This window comes from Oncorhynchus clarkii, chromosome 4 (assembly GCF_045791955.1).
Source record: "Oncorhynchus clarkii lewisi isolate Uvic-CL-2024 chromosome 4, UVic_Ocla_1.0, whole genome shotgun sequence".
Lineage (NCBI taxonomy): Eukaryota > Metazoa > Chordata > Actinopteri > Salmoniformes > Salmonidae > Oncorhynchus > Oncorhynchus clarkii.
This window is the reverse complement of record NC_092150.1, coordinates 70,164,118-70,184,843: the sequence shown is the minus strand read 5'-3', so window position 1 is coordinate 70,184,843 and position 20,726 is coordinate 70,164,118. Positions and strand designations below refer to the sequence as shown.

The 20,726-nt window shown below is 43.2% G+C and overlaps 1 protein-coding gene across 2 annotated transcripts; it reads right to left on the bottom strand.

Annotated features, from left to right (window-relative positions):
* Positions 1-1,538: 1,538 nt before the first annotated feature.
* On the bottom strand, positions 1,539-16,157 carry LOC139407209 (farnesyl-diphosphate farnesyltransferase 1). Of its 2 annotated transcripts, XM_071150774.1 has the most exons (8): positions 15,904-16,157; positions 13,276-13,373; positions 10,105-10,288; positions 6,044-6,172; positions 3,655-3,846; positions 3,386-3,562; positions 3,066-3,218; positions 1,539-2,933 (listed from the first exon to the last, which is right to left on the bottom strand). In XM_071150774.1, exons 1-8 carry the CDS (start codon positions 16,000-16,002, stop codon positions 2,709-2,711), a joined length of 1,257 nt encoding a protein of 418 aa, XP_071006875.1. In that variant the 5' UTR covers positions 16,003-16,157; the 3' UTR covers positions 1,539-2,708. The 2 variants fall into 2 exon arrangements, with proteins under 2 accessions (XP_071006875.1, XP_071006874.1); XM_071150773.1 differs by lacking the exon at positions 15,904-16,157 and having other exon boundaries at positions 13,276-13,887.
* Positions 16,158-20,726: the final 4,569 nt, after the last annotated feature.

Sequence of the window (20,726 nt, the reverse complement as noted above, 5' to 3'; positions counted from 1 at the left end):
TTCCATTTCAATATTATCGCTTGCACAGTGCTCCTTGGGATGTTTAAAGCTTGGGAAATCTTTTTGTATCCAAATCCGGCTTTAAACTTCTTCACAACAGTATCTCGGACCTGCCTGGTGTGTTCCTTGTTCTTCATGATGCTCTCTGCGCTTTTAACGGACCTCTGAGACTATCACAGTGCAGGTGCATTTATACGGAGACTTGATTACACACAGGTGGATTGTATTTATCATCATTAGTCATTTAGGTCAACATTGGATCATTCAGAGATCCTCACTGAACTTCTGGAGAGAGTTTGCTGCACTGAAAGTAAAGGGGCTGAATAATTTTGCACGCCCAATTTTTCAGTTTTTGATATGTTAAAAAAGTTTGAAATATCCAATAAATGTCGTTCCACTTCATGATTGTGTCCCACTTGTTGTTGATTCTTCACAAAAAAATACAGTTTTATATCTTTATGTTTGAAGCCTGAAATGTGGCAAAAGGTCGCAAAGTTCAAGGGGGCCGAATACTTTCACAAGGCACTGTATACCTGGTGGAGTGCATGCTACGGGTGGGTGCTGCTATGGTGACCAGTGACCTGAGATAAGGCGGGGCTTTACCTAGCAGACTTGTAGATGACCTGGAGCAAGTGAGTTTGGCAATAAGTATGAAGCGATGGCCAGCCAATGAGAGCGTACAGGTCGCAGTGGTGGGTAATATATGGGGCTTTGGTGACAAAACTGATGGCACTGTGATAGACTGCATCCAATTTGTTGAGTAGAGTGTTGGAGGCTATTTTGTAAATTACATCTCCGAAGTCGAGGATCGGTAGGATGGTCAGTTTTAAGAGGGTGTTTGGCAGCATGAGTGAAGGATGCTTTGTTGCGAAATAGGTAGCCGATTCTAGATTTAATTTTGAGATGTTTAATGTGAGTCTGGAAGGAGAATTTATAGTCTAACCAGACACCTAGGTATTTGTAGTTGTCCACATACTCTCCACACAGGGGTTTTGTCCCGGGACGGGTCTGTCAGGGACACCCTCTGTAACATTGCTCTTTCTGAAGGTTGATAACAAGTGCCCTGAAAGTTACTGGCCAGGTCACAGTTGTAAATGAGAACTTATTCTCAACTGGCCCACCTGGTTAAATAAAGGTGAATTATTTTTTATTATTTTAACTGTAAAACGTTTTCCTTGGATTGATACAATTTATTTAAGTCAAAGTTAATGAGCATCAGATACTCACTGGAATTATGTCTGCATTGAACCAATGTTAGAAAACTAAGAAAAAAAACATTCACCTTCCAATCAATTTGAGTTTTGAAATGTTTGAAATAAAATATAGTCTTACATAAATGACAACAACAGGTTGAGTGTTTTCCCCCAGGACCCCAGAACTAGCATGACTTGAACTCATCTTTAATGAATGTACAATTTTACTGTCTGTAAACTATAAAACTATCATCCATTGTCTTGTCAGCAAAGTCAATGTCCAAAAAAAACTGGGTTATCTTACAAAGGACACTGATGAGGCAGAAAAAAAAAAGAAAACAAATATTCAGAAACACTATTGTCTTTTATTCTTTTTTCAATGATATACAAATTAAAATATCACATTACATAGCAATATTCATGTCTTCTTTGGTTGTGTACAAGGATACACCACACTATTGTAGCCTTCCTACTCACCAAAGCTCTGTCTTAAGGACACTTAGCAGCCTGCTACTATGTGCTCTGCTGCAGTCCCGCTTTTACCAGTCTCTGTATCATCTTACACTGGGCATGTCTCAAAAGACAAATGTGGCTTCCGCTCCTTGTCCCCTTTCCTTTGTCCACAATGAGAAAGACACAGACATATAGATGAAAGCTAAGCTAGGCTTCTGTCATATTGTTTCATATTTGCTATTACGTCTTTTCAGATCAGTGCAGTTGAGGTAGAGAATACAAGGGGAGGAGGCAACTTCAGACTATTGAGATGTGTCCAGTTTACTATGATTGAATGTGACAACATGTACTGTACATACATATACTGTACATAAACAATCATCTTAGTTCTTGCTATGGAGATATACAGACACTTATAAAACACATCAAACAGAACCATTGTGTTGTCATTAGTTGCTATTGAAAATAACATTACAAACCCCCCCCCCCCCCCCCCCCCCCCCCAAAAAAAAACGACTATAAGAAATGCACAATGGTTTAGTTTATGTTTCTTAATCGCAATGTCCTGTATGTGTGTGAGCTGTGTGCTTTAGGTTTGTGTGATGGGTCCAAGACTTTACTAAATCCTATTCACATTTCAAATGAATGTTGAAAAAAAAGTGAAATTACCAATCCATTATAGCTCTATTGGAATTCTCCCTTTCAAAACATGTAACAAACAAAACCAGGGTTGTGGTTACAAAATAACTCAAATCAACATAAAAACAAATGAGAGATGTGCCAGGTGCCGTGTGTATCTGACGTGAGTATGACCAATGTGTTAGAAAAGAATGTTACGGAAAGTAAGACTGCAAATCACTATCAAACACAATAAGACAACCCTGCTACCAGTGACTCCCATAGTACAGGCCTCTACGGACCATCACAGGTGAGTTAAACAGGACAGGTGAATGGGAGGGTAAGATTCCTCCAGGGGAGAGGGAGAACCAGGCCTCAGGAGAGAGGGGAGCATCTCAGTCGTGCACCCCATGCAGGGTGAGGGTTAGTGGGGGTTGAGTGGGCTCAATGGCCCTGCATGTCAGCAGTGCCGGGAGGTTGTCCGGCTGTAGTGCTTAGGTACTGCCAGCTGAGGGCGGCGAGGATCATGGCAGCGGAGAGGTACATGGGGGAGAGGTGGGCAGTCCGGGAGGCCAGGGTGGCTTGGGAGAGAGTCCTCTCCTGGATCACACCCAGGATAAACAGGGTTTTGTCCCGGGATGGATCTGTCAAGGACACCCTCTGTAGCATCTGGAGAAAGAGAGAGAAAAAGAAAGAGCGAGAGAGATCAGAAAACTCAAACAAAGTAAGAACACACACTCAGATGCACAATAACACAAACAAACACAATTGAATACATGACACACCCAAATATACACACACCTCCTGGCTGTATTGGGCCATGATGCTTTGCACAGCACCCATGTTGGTGGCTTGCATCATGAGGGTGACGGCCTGACCCTTCCTGATTTTCACCACGCCCTGGAATACTTGAGGGTTGTTGTAACAGGCTGAGAGGGTCGCTATCGCCATCACCTGGACATTATTGAGACATACAGTACAGCAAAATGAAATGCTTCCTGAGGATCCTGACTCAAACAACCAGGAATGAAACGTGAAAATGTGTTGAAAGGAAATGCAATTAGCAGCTTTCTCCAGTGGGAATGTACTTTGAAATGTAACATTTCAATGGTAGCATTTACCTGTGGTATGGCGCAGAAGTTGAAGACGCTCTGGTTGCGTAGGCGTGCCAGATAGGTGATGACATCAGGGACGTGGCGCAGGGCGTCTGTCACCAGCAGGTTGAGACAGGACAGGGCTGAGGTCAGCTGGTCAGGCTCTGCCAGGTCCTCCAGACGACACGCAAACTGACTCCATGCCTACAGAGGGACATGCAACACACACATTAACTACACACACCCCATTAATGACACATACAGTGCACACACACACACAAACACAGTGTAGTTACCTCTTGTGGCCAGAAGGCCCTCGCCACCTGTATATCCTCCAGGTAGTCTCTGATGATGTTGGTCTTCTGGAGGAATAGGCCCATGGAGTTGGCCAGCTCTGTGTCTTTGCCCACCTCGGGGTCCTCCAGCTGGGAGGCAGAGAACAGCTGGGACAGGCCTATACCCACCAGCCCTGCCACATAGTGACAGTACTGCACAGGGGGTAATGTTAATACACATGTATTTAACACTCAAAAATCTATTACAGACTGGTGTGAAGTGAAGAAATCAGTGGGTTTAAGTGACTTTTGTCATTTGACACACGTCAGGCTACCACTAGGTTATAGTGACACACGTCAGGCTACCACTAGGTTATAGTGACACACGTCAGGCTACCACTAGGTTATAGTGACACACGTCAGGCTACCACTAGGTTATAGTGACACACGTCAGGCTACCACTAGGTAATAGTGACACGCGTCAGGCTACCACTAGGTTATAGTGACACACGTCAGGCTACCACTAGGTTATAGTGACACACGTCAGGCTACCACTAGGTTATAGTGACACACGTCAGGCTACCACTAGGTTATAGTGACACACGTCAGGCTACCACTAGGTTATAGTGACACACGTCAGGCTACCACTAGGTTATAGTGACACACGTCAGGCTACCACTAGGTTATAGTGACACACGTCAGGCTACCACTAGGTAATAGTGACACACGTCAGGCTACCACTAGGTTATAGTGGCACACGTCAGGCTACCACTAGGTTATAGTGACACGCGTCAGGCTACCACTAGGTTATAGTGACACACATCAGGCTACCACTAGGTTATAGTGACACCTGTCAGGCTACCACTAGGTAATAGTGACACACGTCAGGCTACCACTAGGTAATAGTGACACACATCAGGCTACCACTAGGTAATAGTGACACGCGTCAGGCTACCACTAGGTTATAGTGACACACGTCAGGCTACCACTAGGTTATAGTGACACACGTCAGGCTACCACTAGGTAATAGTGACACGCGTCAGGCTACCACTAGGTTATAGTGACACACATCAGGCTACCACTAGGTAATAGTGACACGCGTCAGGCTACCACTAGGTAATAGTGACACACGTCAGGCTACCACTAGGTAATAGTGACACGCGTCAGGCTACCACTAGGTAATAGTGACACACGTCAGGCTACCACTAGGTAATAGTGACACGCGTCAGGCTACCACTAGGTAATAGTGACACACATCAGGCTACCACTAGGTAATAGACACACATCAGGCTACCACTAGGTAATAGTGACACACATCAGGCTACCACTAGGTAATAGTGACACGCGTCAGGCTACCACTAGGTTATAGTGACACACATCAGGCTACCACTAGGTAATAGTGACACGCGTCAGGCTACCACTAGGTTATAGTGACACACATCAGGCTACCACTAGGTAATAGTGACACGCGTCAGGCTACCACTAGGTTATAGTGACACACATCAGGCTACCACTAGGTAATAGTGACACGCGTCAGGCTACCACTAGGTTATAGTGACACACATCAGGCTACCACTAGGTAATAGTGACACGCGTCAGGCTACCACTAGGTAATAGTGACACACGTCAGGCTACCACTAGGTTATAGTGACACGCGTCAGGCTACCACTAGGTTATAGTGACACACATCAGGCTACCACTAGGTAATAGTGACACACGTCAGGCTACCACTAGGTTATAGTGACACGCGTCAGGCTACCACTAGGTTATAGTGACACACATCAGGCTACCACTAGGTAATAGTGACACGCGTCAGGCTACCACTAGGTAATAGTGACACACATCAGGCTACCACTAGGTAATAGTGACACACATCAGGCTACCACTAGGTTATAGTGACACACATCAGGCTACCACTAGGTAATAGTGACACGCGTCAGGCTACCACTAGGTTATAGTGATGGGGGGAGGATTTTTGTTATTTTTATACAGTTACATATCAGGACATTATTTTTGACAATATATCGTATCCTATCGTTTTGACAATATCACAATATTATTTTTGCGCTTGTTGGCTGTACCTGCACCAAAACTCCAGTATCCAGTATTGTTCTCCATCTTCTTTTTAAATAGGGAGCAAATCGGTTTTAGCACTTATTTCCATGACTGATCAAAACTTGTTTTCTAATGCTCCCTCGTCTCTGCAGCAGACATGTGGTGATCAATGTTTGGAACATCGCAATTAATCACAGTATCGAATTACAATACATATCGCATCACCACCTACGTACCGTAATAATATTGTATCGTGAAGTCCCTGCCAATTCCCAGCTCTACTATTAACCAGCAAATGTGAAGCTGTTAGTCTAACACGTGTATAATGCTTGCCTAACATTAAGGTGACATGTACCTGGTCCCACTCCTTCATGGAGCCCACTTTCTTCTCCAGAAACTCAGCCATTCCAACTCCCATGCGGTGGCAGATGTCCGAGATCACATCCTGGTATGCCTGACCCAGGTTCCTGAACTCCAAGGAAATCTGAACAGAAAAGAGATTAATTTAAATACACACATAGCATGATGACAGATACCCATTGTATGATGTCTGCTACATATTTCATTATCATGACAGTGTTATGCAATCCTTGGGTTAAAAAAAAGCAGGCTCATTCCACCTGACTGGCATGTAGCCCTGTCAACCACCCTTCAGACCTCTGTTCATCCAACCAATCAGGGAGCTTCGATGCACTGCAGGAAAACAGCTCTGCTCACCTCTAGTTAGTGCATGTTTTTCCATTGCAAAAGAAGAAGCAAATAGTTGTGTTGCTGACAGACTGTCACATGATGTTCCTAACTGAAGTGTTGTCCATCCATTGACAAGTAAGTGTTGGAAATGCTATTGGGTGTAATATACACTGATTATACAACACATTAAGAACAACTGCTCTTTCAATTACTTAGACTGACCAGGTGAATCCAGGCGAAAGCTATGAACCCTTAGTGATGTTACTTAAATTCACTTTAAATCAGTGTAGATGAAGGGGAGGCGACAGGTTAAAGAAGGATTTTTGAGCCTTCAGACAATTAAGACATGGATTGTGTATGTGTGCCATTAAGAGGGATAATGGGCAAGACAAAATATTTAAGTGCCTTTGAACGGAGTATGGTAGTAGGTGTCAGCCACACCGGTTTGAGTGTGTCAAGGTCTGCAACGCTGCTGGGGTTCACACTCAACAGTTCCAAGAATGTGTATCAAGAATGGTCCACCACCCAAAGGACATCCAGCCATCTTGACATAACTGTGGGAAGGATTGGAGTCAACATGGGCCAGCATCCCTGTGGAACGCTCTAGACACCTTGTAGAGTCCATGCCCTGTTGAGTCCCATAGGGCAGCGCACAATTGGCCCAGCGTTGTCCAGGTTTGGCCAGGGTAGGTCTTCATTGTAAATAAGAATTTGTTCTTAAATGACTTGCCTAGTTATACAGTTATATATATATACATACACACTGCTCAAAAAAAATAAAGGGAACACTTAAACAACACAATGTAACTCCAAGTCAATCACACTTCTCTGAAATCAAACTGTCCACTTAGGAAGCAACACTGATTGACAATACATTTCCCATGCTGTTGTGCAAATGGAATAGACAACAGGTGGAAATTATAGGCAATTGGTGGTGGTGACCACAGACCACTTCTCAGTTCCTATGCTTCCTGGCTGATGTTTTGGTCACTTTTGAATGCTGGTGGTGCTTTCACTCTAGTGGTAGCATGAGACAGAGTCTACAACCCACACAAGTGGCTCAGGTAGTGCAGCTCATCTAGGATGGCACATCAATGCGAGCTGTGGCAAGATGGTTTGCTGTGTCTGTCAACGTAGTGTCCAGAGCTTGGAGGTCCTACCAGGAGACAGGCCAGTACATCAGGAGACGTGGAGGAGGCCGTAGGAGGGCAACAACCCAGCAGCAGGACCGCTACCTCCGCCTTTGTGCAAGGAGGAGCAGGAGGAGCACTGCCAGAGCCCTGCAAAATGACCTCCAGCAGGCCACAAATGTGCATGTGTCTGCTCAAACGGTCAGAAACAGACTCCATGAGGGTGGTATGAGGGCCCGACGTCCACAGGTGGGGGCTGTGCTTACAGCCCAACACCGTGCAGGACGTTTTTCATTTGCCAGAGAACACCAAGATTGGCAAATTCGCCACTGGCGCCCTGTGCTCTTCACAGATGAAAGCAGGTTCACACTGAGCACATGTGACAGACGTCACAGTCTGGAGACGCCGTGGAGAACGTTCTGCTGCCTGCAACATCCTCCAGCATGACCGGTTTGGCGGTGGGTCAGTCATGGTGTGGGGTGGCATTTCTTTGGGGGGCCGCACAGCCCTCCATGTGCTCGCCAGAGGTAGCCTGACTGCCATTAGGTACCGAGATGAGATCCTCAGACCCCTTGTGAGACCATATGCTGGTGCGGTTGGCCCTGGGTTCCTCCTAATGCAAGACAATGCTAGACCTCATGTGGCTGGAGTGTGTCAGAAGTTCCTGCAAGAGGAAGGCATTGATGCTATGGACTGGCCCGCCCGTTCCCCAGACTTGAATCCAATTGAGCACATCTGGGACATCATGTCTCGCTCCATCCATGCCACATTGCACCACAGACTGTCCAGGAGTTGGCGGATGCTTTAGTCCAGGTCTGGGAGGAGATCCCTCAGGAGACCATCCGCCACCTCATCAGGAGCATGCCCAGGCGTTGTAGGGAGGTCATACAGGAACGTGGAGGCCACACACACTACTGAGCCTCATTTTGACTTGTTTTAAGGACATTACATCAAAGTTGTATCAGCCTGTAGTGTGGTTTTCCAGTTTAATTTTGAGTGTGACTCCAAATCCAGACCTCCATGGGTTGATAAATTTGATTTCCATTGATAATTTTTGTGCAATTTTGTTTTCAGCACATTCAAATAGGTAAAGAAAAAAGTATTTAATAAGAATATTTCATTCATTCATATCTAGGATGTTTTATTTTAGTGTTCCCTTGATTTTTTTGAGCAGTGTATATATTGTAATGGTTACCTTTTATTTATATATATATATATAAAAAATGTAATGTTTACATTCTCTCTACGTTGCTAGTAGATTTCTATATAATTGCACATGTATTTATCTTAGTATCTTGTAATAGGTCCTCATGATTGTATTGTTCCTCCCTTTTTAGAACCACGTAAAATACCTCAAATGGAAGCAGATGTGTCCACATGTATGTGGTGGTGACAAAGTGTACAGTAATGGGCCTCAACATAATATTCTAACCCGACAACACTATAGTGGGCAGATCTAACTGAATCCGTTTGAAGTAACTAGCGGGTGAGGAGTCAGAAGCCAACCACACAGACGAGCGTGCGATAGTTTTTACATATTCCTAGTTCTCGACGGATTTAGAGACCAACAGATTTTTACACTTTATGTAGGGTTAACTGAATTGGTCCACTCACACAGACAGCATTGTGAAGCATTGTGAAGAAGGCGCAGCAGCGCCTCTTCAACCTCAGGAGGCTGAAGAAATTTGGCTTTTCACCAAAAGCACTCACAAACTTCTACAGATGCACAATCGAGAGCATCCTGGCGGGCTGTATCACCGCCTGGTACGGCAACTGCTCCGCCCTCAACCGTAAGGCTCTCCAGAGGGTAGTGAGGTCTGCACAACGCATCACCGGGGGCAAACTACCTGCCCTCCAGGACACCTACACCACCCGATGTCACAGGAAGGCCATAAAGATCATCAAGGACATCAACCACCCGAGCCACTGCCTGTTCACCCCGCTATCATCCAGAAGGCGAGGTCAGTACAGGTGCATCAAAGCTGGGACCGAGAGACTGAAAAACAGCTTCTATCACAAGGCCATCAGACTGTTAAACAGCCACCACTAACATTGAGTGGCTGCTGCCAACACACTGACACTGACTCAACTCCAGCCACTTTAATAATGGGAATTGAGGGAAATTATGTAAATATATCACTAGCCACTTTAAACAATGCTACCTTATATAATGTTACTTACCCTACATTATTCATCTCATATGCATACGTATATACTGTACTCTATATCATCGACTGTATCCTTATGTAATACATGTATCACTAGCCACTTTAACTATGCCACTTTGTTTACATACTCATCTCATATGTATATACTGTACTCGATACCATCTACTGTATCTTGCCTATGCTGCTCTGTACCATCACTCATTCATATATCCTTATGTACATATTCTTTATCCCCTTACACTGTGTACAAGACAGTAGTTTTGGAATTGTTAGTTAGATTACTTGTTGGTTATTACCGCATTGTCGGAACTAGAAGCACAAGCATTTCGCTACACTCGCATTAACATCTGCTAACCATGTGTATGTGACAAATAAAATTTGATTTGATTTGATATATAGTACGCAGTAGTGCCAGCGGTTCCACTGACCGTGGGGAAGTCCTCCAGGACCCGCCTGTCCTTCTCGTGGCTCTCAGTGAAGCACCAGTTGGCCTGGTAAAGGTACGTGTGGAAGTCATTCAGCATGGGCACCTTCTTCTCCAGGGGGATGGTCATATCATCTTCCACCGTGTCAAGGGCACGTAGGACCAGGTAGAAGATACACACCGCATGCCTGGACAAAAAGAAGGGACAGGGGAAGAATTCATTGATTTGAGAAGGTTAGGACCTGCTCACTGAAAACCTAACTGTTACAGAGTGAGCCGGCAAGGGCTGACACCAACCCTGGGTATTCAGGAAGGAGCTGACAGACACCAATATTTGACTTTAATGTAACACTTGACATGTGATGTTTGGTATGAAGCTTAATACATTTTACTGCAGGGACTCGTGTGTGAACTAAATACTGTCGGTCATCTGTTTAGGGAGACTGCATGCCATTTGAATGATGTAAAAAATAAAAAAAAAACTGTAATCAACCTTCCAGAACACACTTTGCTCTTAAAACCAGCTGTGTCACTTCTGTACACTGAACTGTGGGATTAGACACAATGTACAACTGGCTGCAATAGAAGCCGTTTACATTGAATTCCACCGCTAAAAAATCAGTTCAGTTACCGCAGGCCTGCGCTTGTGCACTTGCAGTCCATACTGTATGTTTGTCACTTGAAGTTTAGGCTATTTTACTGTCATATCAAAATGTTTGTTCTTAAGCACTAAAGAGGTAAAGAAGTGAACTAAAGGTCAAAACTGATTACTGATCATATGTTCCAGGGTCAATAATAAAAAATAACCTAAAATCCTCCAAGTTCCAATATCTAATTTTGTCTTGCATGTGCCACAGTGCTGCCATTCAGCTGCCATGGTTCCTTACTTGGACAGGCTGCAGAGACACCTCTTACTAGGGAACGTCAAAGGTTCAGGTTGCTGCACAGTCACCCCTTTAGTTTTTACACTGCTACTCGCTGTTTATTATCTACGCAGTCACTTTACCCCTACCTACATGTACACATTACCTCAATTACCTCGACTAAGCTGTAGCCCTGCACATTGACTCGCTACCAGTACCCCATTATTGTTAGTGTTACTTTTTTAAAACATTTTATTTAGTAAATATTTTCTTAACTGCATTGTTGGTTAAGGGCTTGTAAGTAAGAATTTCATGGTACGTTCTACCTCTCTACCTGTTGTATTCAGAGCATGTGACAAATAAAAATGTATTTGATTCGAAGCTCTAGTCTAGAGCGCCCATTCAATTTATGTTTAAGGAGTATTTTTAAACTCGCTCTATGGTTAAAGTAGTAAGAAATATAGGTAATTATTGTAAAAATCTATGACTGTGCTTAATTTACTATCATCCTAAATTAAAATATTAAATGAGTTTGTCATGTTGAATTATTTTCCTATGGTGGACAGAACGTGTTACTACATTACACAGACAAACATTTTCACCACACAATATTTACAGGAAATACACATCCTTTTCACCTCAGATTGGTGATGATAGTGTAAATGTTTATAGTAATCACAATTACGCAAAATTGATTGCTTAAAAGAGACCAATATCTTTGCTTTAGTACCAGGGTTTTTGTAATATGCGCCTGTTGGTAACCAATTGGGAAGGTCGAATTTACAACATACAACTGGGAAAAATCCACTTCAATGCCACTCCAACTGGTAATTACTGGTGGGAAACTCAACTATCATCCCTGAACTTTGACTTCTCCCACATGCTGACCTCTGACGTCATCTACTAAGGAAATGAACTCGATTACAGCACTTTTGTCAGTTCAATGCAACAATAAACATTATTTATAAAAGGCAATCTATTAATATGGTTTTTGAACACTATAATAGGAGCATGATAGCTGTAATTGTATTTATAGTTGATGCAGTTTGTTGGCCATTTGCCAATCGCCGTTTCTCAACGAGATCAAAACATGTGAATGCATCTCCCTTCCCACTTGGTTATGAACGCAGCATTAGAACGAGCCTGTCATTTTCCAGACCACGGTGGGAAGAAAAATGTGGGGGGGGGGGGGGCTCCTACAAAAAAACATCTAGGGCCTCAATGCCACACAGATTTGAGGGTCACACGATCACAGAAATGTGTGCCAAAACCTGTCACTATTTAGAAATTGATGTGAGAATATGATTTGCCGAAGTTAGCCAGTAGAAAAAGGATTACAGAAGGAAATACAACACTTTAACAGGTTAAGACTTTCCCTACTAGTTCACCTCGGAAAATCATTCTCACATCGATTTCTAAATAGCAACAGTGGCCATTTGACTTTCCAATCCGTGTGTGGTATTAAGGCTAGAGACGTTTGCAGGAAGAGCCCCAGAATTGTTTCTCATCGTTGTGGTTCCATTGATTTCAATACAAATAGATGCGAGTGATTCATTTGTGTTGAAATGTTAGGACCGGCACACTGAAAACCTAATGGTTACAGAGTGAGCAGGCAAAGGCTGACACCAATATTGAACTTTAATGTGTAACACCTGACATGTGATGTACAGTATGGTATGAAGCTTCATTTGACTGCAGGGACTCATGTCTCAACAAAGTGTGAACTAGCTACTGTAGGTCCTGTGTGTAGGGAAACGTCATGCCATTTGAATGACAGCTGTAAAAACCTGTAAGCAACCTATCAGGAACACGCACAAACACACACAATGTGTACTTAAAACCAGCACTTCTGTAAACTGAATGGTGGGAATAAAATAGACACAGTGCTGCAGCAGGGGAATATGGCTGGCTGTAATATAATTTATAAGCAGTTACATTGAATTCCCCCGCAAGCAAATCAGTTCAGTTACAGTAGTGCCCTACAACTTGCCTACAGCGTGTGCACTTGGCTATACATTTGCCACTTTGTAGGCTAGTTTACACTACTTTTCTATCATATTAAAATCAGTTTATTTTCCAGATTTAAAATGGGTAAATAAGCGAACTCAAGGTCAAAACTGACCATTGTTCCAGGGTCAATAATAATACCCTAAAATCCTCCCAAGTTCCAATAGCCGATCACATTCTTGTCGTGTATTTGCCAAAGTGCTGACATTCAGCTGTCATGGTTCCTTGTTTACTTCGACATGCTGGAGACACACCCCTTACCTGCATGGTTGGAGAGCAAAGTTGGCAAGGTTATGCAAACTTACCGTAACTCTCCGTCTAGCGCCTGGATAACAGCGGCGAAACTGCGACTGGTCTGGTTCAGATAGAGGTAGCATGTCCGCAGGCTCTCACTCATGGATTCCTGGCAAGAGAAACAGAGAAACACGGGGTGTCGGTAAGAGCCTACTGTCCGCAAAGCACTGGGGCGGGCGGCCCAACATCCCTCCTGCACGCCCCTCTCGCCCAGCCGTCCCCCGGAGAGAAGGGACCGTGAAGCGGGTCCAGGGCTCCGCGGGGTGACGCAGAGAGAGCGCTTGAACACCGTGAGAGAAACCGGACACTTGCAGCAAGCTCCGGCCATATGAGGAAAATGGACGCTCAGCCTTCCATGAGCAATTTAGACAACATTGTTGGCTATCCAGTTATTAATATCCGTGGTATTCATTCGTGCGCGCAGTTCAGCAGAGGACATGGGGTGTTACGCTGTAGCGGGGTGAAAACTTTAGGAAGTTATAGACTTTGCAGGGCGGGGTCAGTCGGTGATCTTTAAACAAGTCTCACGGCCTATACAGTCTCCGGACCAGAGTAATAAATCCATCCACATACCTCGAAGAATTTGTCCACGGGCGCACCCATTGAGCGCAGCAGTAGGCTGTGATGCAGTTTGACATCGGAGCCCCTCCCACTTCAGTCATAACACAGCAGTGTTTTCTGCAAGAGTAAGCAGTACCCCCCGAACAACATGTAACACACTATACGCCATGTTTGCTAAACATTGGACACAGACCTATCAATTCCCCAAAATAATGATCATGCACATCATTATTCACACAACTAAACGTTTTATTGTGTAAGTCTATGCGTTTCTCTGCAATCGGTAGGCTTATTTGGCCAACCCAGTGACGCATAAGAAGTTGCTTGCCTACAATTTCCTCTAACAATTTTCTCAACATTGCAAAACGCATGAATATGGGGAAATGTTGAGCTGACTGACTGATGGCTGTACTGTCATCTAGTGGCAGACAGTAGCAAAAACAAAGTGGTTATATTATGCCAGTGGTCTCCAACTGGCGGCCCGCAGGCCTGGTTTTATTTGGCCGTATTCCCACGCATAATGGAGAGATAAACAGTATGTGATCATATAGAAATGTAAGCAAGGTTTGAAATGATTGTGTTTTAGTTCAATATTATATCCGTTTGGGCGTCTTGCGGTCAATTTGCAGTTTGCTAATTATTTGTAATTATGTTCTGGACCCTGACCATCCACTCAATAAAAAATCGTCCAGCGGCCGAATCTAGTTGATAATCCCTGCATTATGCCCATCGTGGACTGGCAGGCTGCTCTGAACTCAAGACGCACACCATTGTGCACCAGGTGAAGCCACCACGCGCGTTCAGATTTTCGCATGTAACTGGACTCTTGATTCAAGAACATCGCCCCCCTTTAATTGACACCTGAAGTGTCTTATTTCAAAGCTAGCTCTCGTCATAAAATACTCTCTATTTGCCTATAACGGTATGATAGTGTCATTCATCCATCATAAAGGGAAATCCTACTGGACATTCACAGTGGTGTAAAGTACTTACGTAAAAATACTTTAAAGTCCGGGTTAGGTTTGACCGGGGTAGGCCGTCATTGTCAATGAGAATGTGTTCTTAACTGACTTGCCTAGTTAAATAAAGGTTAGATAAAATAAATAACGTTTTTTGGGGGTATAACTTTTACCTCAATACAGAAAATGCTGTACTTTTTATGGACATTTTCCCTGAAACCCAAAAGTACTCGTTACATTTTGAATGCTTAGCAGGACAGAAAATGATTTGATTTGATTTGACAGAAAATGGTCCAATTCGCACACATATCAAGAGAACATCCCTTGTCATCCCTACTGCCTCTGATCTAGCAGACTCACGAAACACAAATGCTTTGTTTGTAAATTATGTCTTGAGTGTTGTAGTGTGACCCTGGATATCCGTATATTTTTTGGTTTGCTTAATATAAGGAATTTTTATTATTCATACTTTTACTTTTGATACTTAAGTATATTTAAAACCAAATACTTTTAGATTTTTACTCAAGTACTATTTTACTGGGTGACTTTTACTTGAGTCATTTTGGACATTCAACTATCATCATTCCAGGTCAAAGCGGTGTTTAAAGTGTCGGAAATCAGGCATTACCTGCGCCGTCAAACAAACATGCGCACAGCATCTGCTCCCGGAATGAACCCACAAAGGCTATTATATAACGCAAATCCCAGCCATTAAGTCAATGGTTATCCTTCTCTCTAGCCTGAACTGCGCATCTATTATTTATTCTAGGCCTACACAATACAAACATTGCTGTGAGAAATAGAGTTAGAATAGGCTACCCTTCTAGTTCATTCAGGTAGTTAGTTGACTAGGTAACCTATTACTGTTACTACTGTGCCATTGCTCCTGTAGAATGTGTCTATGGATTTGATGCAGCCAGAAGCATTGTTGTGTAGAAAATGCAAGTGGGCCAATGTTGAAGAGATGCATGGATACAGACTGGCACTGTTAGCGCGCACATTATGTTGTGTAGGTCTATGCTATTCCAAAATGTATAAGAAACGACAATAGCGAGTCGTGCCGTAGCCTAGGTTACAGGTAGGCAATAATCGGGGGGTTTAGAGCAGATAGCTACTCACATAGTCCAACTTGGGCATCACAGTGCGACAGCCCCCCATTTTAAACTTGAACAGGTTGAATATTTCCTCCGGGTGTCCTAACGATTTTACGATATCCATGTTTTATCTTTTGACCACACGTACGCCGATGATGCTTTCTTGTATCGTGTGCTTATTCCACCCAAGTGCGCTTAAAACCTGCCAATATTTTCTCCATTCAAACGTTGAGCCGCTGAGCTATAGAGCAGCCGGCCCCTTTCTACCGAAAAAAAGTCGTCAGATCGAATGACGCCTGTGATTGGTCAGAAAATCATGGGCTCAGTGCCCGTCGACCAGTGGATGACTAGAGCGGCTGGTGTGACGTCCCGCCCCGGCCGTGTTTCTCCAAACTGAGGCATCTGATTGGATGATACGTTGTTTAACGCGAGAGACCATCCGGACGGAGTGTGACAGATACTGTTGTTATGTCACACTGTACATCACCCGTTTTAATAACCAAAAAATATTCTGTTATTCTGAGACCAAGTCAACAGCTGCCCATGTCCTACATTTTAGGCTAATTTATTTATTATAATGAATTTATCAACATTCCCTTTTTGTATGTATAATGGGATAGTTTTCATACAGTAGACTGGCATGACCTGTGTGTATGCTTGTGAAGTTGTGCATACTGTATATGTGTTGCACATTTTTACATTAGAAGAAAACAGAAAACGAAAAAAAGTTTTCAGATTTACACTTGTACAGTAAAGCCTACTGAACCTGTAACTGGGGCAGGGGACTGGCTAAACTCTGCTTTTCTAAATAGCCTACAGATTAGTGAGCTACACCAGCAGATTCACTACAATTTAGTGGATCAACCTGAAATATACCTTTCACCTGAAGGACTTGAATCCCCCTCCCTGTCTCTCTCTCCTCCCTTCTCTTCTCTCGTCTTCTTCTTCTCTCCCTCTCTCGATTCAATTCAATTCAAGGGGCTTTACTGGCATGTGAAAGATATGTTAACATTGCCAAGGATAGTGAAATTGATAAACAAAAGTGAAATAAACAATACAAAGTGAACAGTAAATATTACACACACACACAAGTATCAAAATAATGAAGGCATTCCACATGTCATATTATGTCTATATATGTCACACCCTGAACTGTTTCACATGTCTTTGTGCTTGTCTCCACCCCCCTCCAGGTGGCACCCGTCTTTCCCATTTTGACCATTCTGCCTGCCTTGAACCTGAGCCTGCCTGCCGTTCTGTAGCTTTTCACCCCATCCTGGATTATTGACCTCTGCCTGCCCTGACCCCGAGACTGCCTGCCGTTCTGTACCTTTCAGACTCTGATCTGGATTATTGACCTCTGCCTGCCCTGACCCCGAGACTGCCTGCCGTTCTGTACCTTTCAGACTCTGATCTGGATTATTGACCTCTGCCTGCCCTGACCCCGAGACTGCCTGCCGTTCTGTACCTTTCGGACTCTGATCTTGATTATTGACCTCTGCCTGCCCTGACCCCGAGACTGCTTGCCGTTCTGTACCTTACGGACTCTGATCTTGATTACTGACTTTTGCCTCCACTTGACCTGTCGTTTTGCCTGCCGTTCTGTACTTTACGGACTCTGATCTGGATTATTAACCTCTGCCTGCCCTGACCCCGAGACTGCTTGCCGTTCTGTACCTTACGGACTCTGATCTTGATTACTGACTTCTGCCTGCACTTGACCTGTCGTTTTGCCTGCCCCCTGTGATTGTAAGAAACGTTTGTTTCTTTGACACCGTCTGCATCTGGAACTTTTCCTGAAACTTGATAATATACAGTGTTGTAATGATGCGCATGTAACGGAGTGCGTACTGACAGCAGAGAAGTCAGGTGCAGGAGAGCGAAAACTGATTTACAACGGTGTCGTTTCATAAACATAAAAAACACTGTAAACAGAACAATCAATGAATGGGTCAAACAAAAGCCGGTATCCACCAGCATAACGTACACAAGCACTACATGAAACAATTCCGGACAAGGACATGGGGGAAACAGAGGGTTAAATACACAACATGTATTGGATGGAATTGAAACCAGGTGTGAGGAAGACAAGACAAAACCAATGGAAAATGAAAGGTGGATCAGCGATGGCTAGAAGGCCGGTGACGTCGACCGCCGAACGCAGCCTGAACTAGGAGAGGGACCGACTTCGGCGGAAGTTGTGACAGCGCAAATAGTTCAAGTACAAAAGGAAAAACAAATTAACCTCAATATGGGTAGTATTTACACTGGTGGTGTTCTTCACTGGTTGCCCTTTTCTTGTGGCAACAGGTCACAAGTCTTGTTGCTGTGATTGCCCACTGTGGTATTTCATCCAATAGATATGTGAGTTTATCAAAATTGGATTTGTTTTCAAATTATTTGTGGGTCTGTGTAATCTGAGGGAAATATGTGTCTCTAATATGGTCATACATTTGGCAGCTCAGTTTCCACCTCATTTTGTGGGCAGTGTCCACATTTTTTATGCCACTGTGTACTCTCTGTTTAGGGCCAAATAACATTATTGTTTGCTGTTATTTTTGTTAATTCTTTCCAACGTGTCAAGTAATTATCTTTTTGTTTTCTCATGATTTGGTTGGGTTTAATTGTTTTGCTGTCCTGGGACTTTGCGGGTTTTGCTCTGCATGCATTATTTGGTGTTTTACATTGTATTGCCAGGTCGCAATTGTAAATGAGAACTTGTTCTCAACTTGCCTACCTGGTTAAATAAAGGTGAGAAAAAAATAACAATAGTACATTGAGGATATTTTTGCAGAATTCTGCATGCTGTCTCAATTTGCTGTGGAAGTTAGCTGTGGCACTGATGTTGAGGCTGAGGTATGTATAGTTTTTTTTTGCTCTAGGGCAACAGTGTTTAGATGGAATTTTTATTTGTGGTCCTGGCAACTAGACCTTTTTTGTAACACCATTATTTTTTGTCTTACTGAGATTTACTGTCAGGGCTCAGGTCTGACATCTGTGCAGAAGATCTAGGTGCTGCTGTAGGCCCTCCTTGGCTCACTCTCTCTCTCACCTCCCCCTCTCTTTCTCTTCTTCTTCTTCTTCTTCTTCTTCTCTCTTGCTCTCTCTTTCTCAAATTCAAAACGTTTTGTCAGTAAAGCATCACTGTATACGATATACATTGTATTAAAATAATGCATAATAGTAATATGAAATAGTGATAATAAAAGTAATTATAAAAAATAAATAGAAATCTCTCTCTCACTCTCTATTTCTCTCTCTCTCCAAATTTCTTCCCCCCTCTCTCCCTCTCCCTCTCTCTCTGTTTCTCTCTAACTCTCCTTTTCTCTCATTCTCTCTCTCTGTTTCTCTTTCTCTCTCTGTTTCTCTCTCTCTTTCACTCTCCCGCTCTCTCTCTCTCTGTGTGTGTGTTTCTCTCTCTCTCGCTCTGTTTCTTTCTTTCTCTGTTTCACTGTGGAAATGTGGGTAAGTACCCGCCTAAGCCCAGTCCACACAGGCAGTTCTGATCATGAAATATTATTTAAGTAAGACAGTGCCGCGCTAAGCCTGTCCAACATTTCATTCAGAAAGGCTCTTTGACTACTCGTGCTGTTTTTGAGGAGGCTATCTATACAATCCAATCCTCTGTCTGTACTTTCCATTTAGAGAACAGGAACAGAAATAAACCTGCAACAAATCCAGTTATAAACAGCTATTGTAGGCCTACCATCTGCAGGGATCTGAGCCCCAGAGGAACTACTTCATGTTTAAATTAGAATGAAACCTGAGGCAAGAATCACACCTGGAGCACGGATTCAACACAGACATTTTGTGTCAAGCCCAAACGGCAGTGGCGAAAAGGGTAATAGAGATATTATGAGCAGTAATTACTCCTCCTCCTAAAGATTTGTTCCTTTAATTCCCACACTCCCTTACAGGTATTGACATGAACATAACCAGGGCTATAACAATAGGATATCATTTGAGTAATAGTCAAGGGTGAAAGAGTATGATGCATCCCAGAAAATAGAAGAGGCCTATAGGCATGAACCGATACTGTGTGTCGAAAAGCTACATGTACATGTCAAGAAGGTATTTACAACCATGGATGAACTTGCCAGACTGGATATGGGCCTAGTAGCCATCCGTGAGATCCTTTTACTGTTGCTGAACTACTGTTTATGCATTGGCTACACACAATGATTGGCTGGCAAAAGGAATTCATCACTGCTTTGCATTTAAGGCCAACACAAGGAGGAGCATAAATATGGACTCATGCTATACATTATATGGCTAATTTTCATAAAGGAGCCTTGACAAGCAAAGGAGGATCTTCTTAGCGATCCATGGCTCTGCCTGTGTCTAATACACAAGTCTACTCTGACTCATGTGTTGGACGACAGATACTTGAAATACTGGACTATAGTCAAATACATTTGATCAGCTAACTGAAGCACAAGTAAACTGAAATTGGTTTCAGTGTTTTCTGAGTTGCCTGAGGCAAGAAGTCAAGAAGTCAATAATACAACGGATTTTCCCCAGAAGGTAAAGAAATACTTACTATTCTTGTAACAATCGTTTATAATAATATCATTATTTCAAGTAATCATGTTCTTATCATGAGAAACAGTTGAAGTCGGAAGTTTACATACACTTAGGTTGGAGTCATTAAAACTCATTTAAACTCGTTTTTCAACCACTCCACAAATTTCTTGTTAACAAACTATAGTTTTGGCAAGTCAGTTAGGACATCTACTTTGTTCATGACACAAGTCATTTTTCCAACAATTGTTTACAGACAGATTATTTCACTTATAATTCACTGTATCACAATTCCAGTGGGTGAGAAGTTTACATACACTAAGTTTA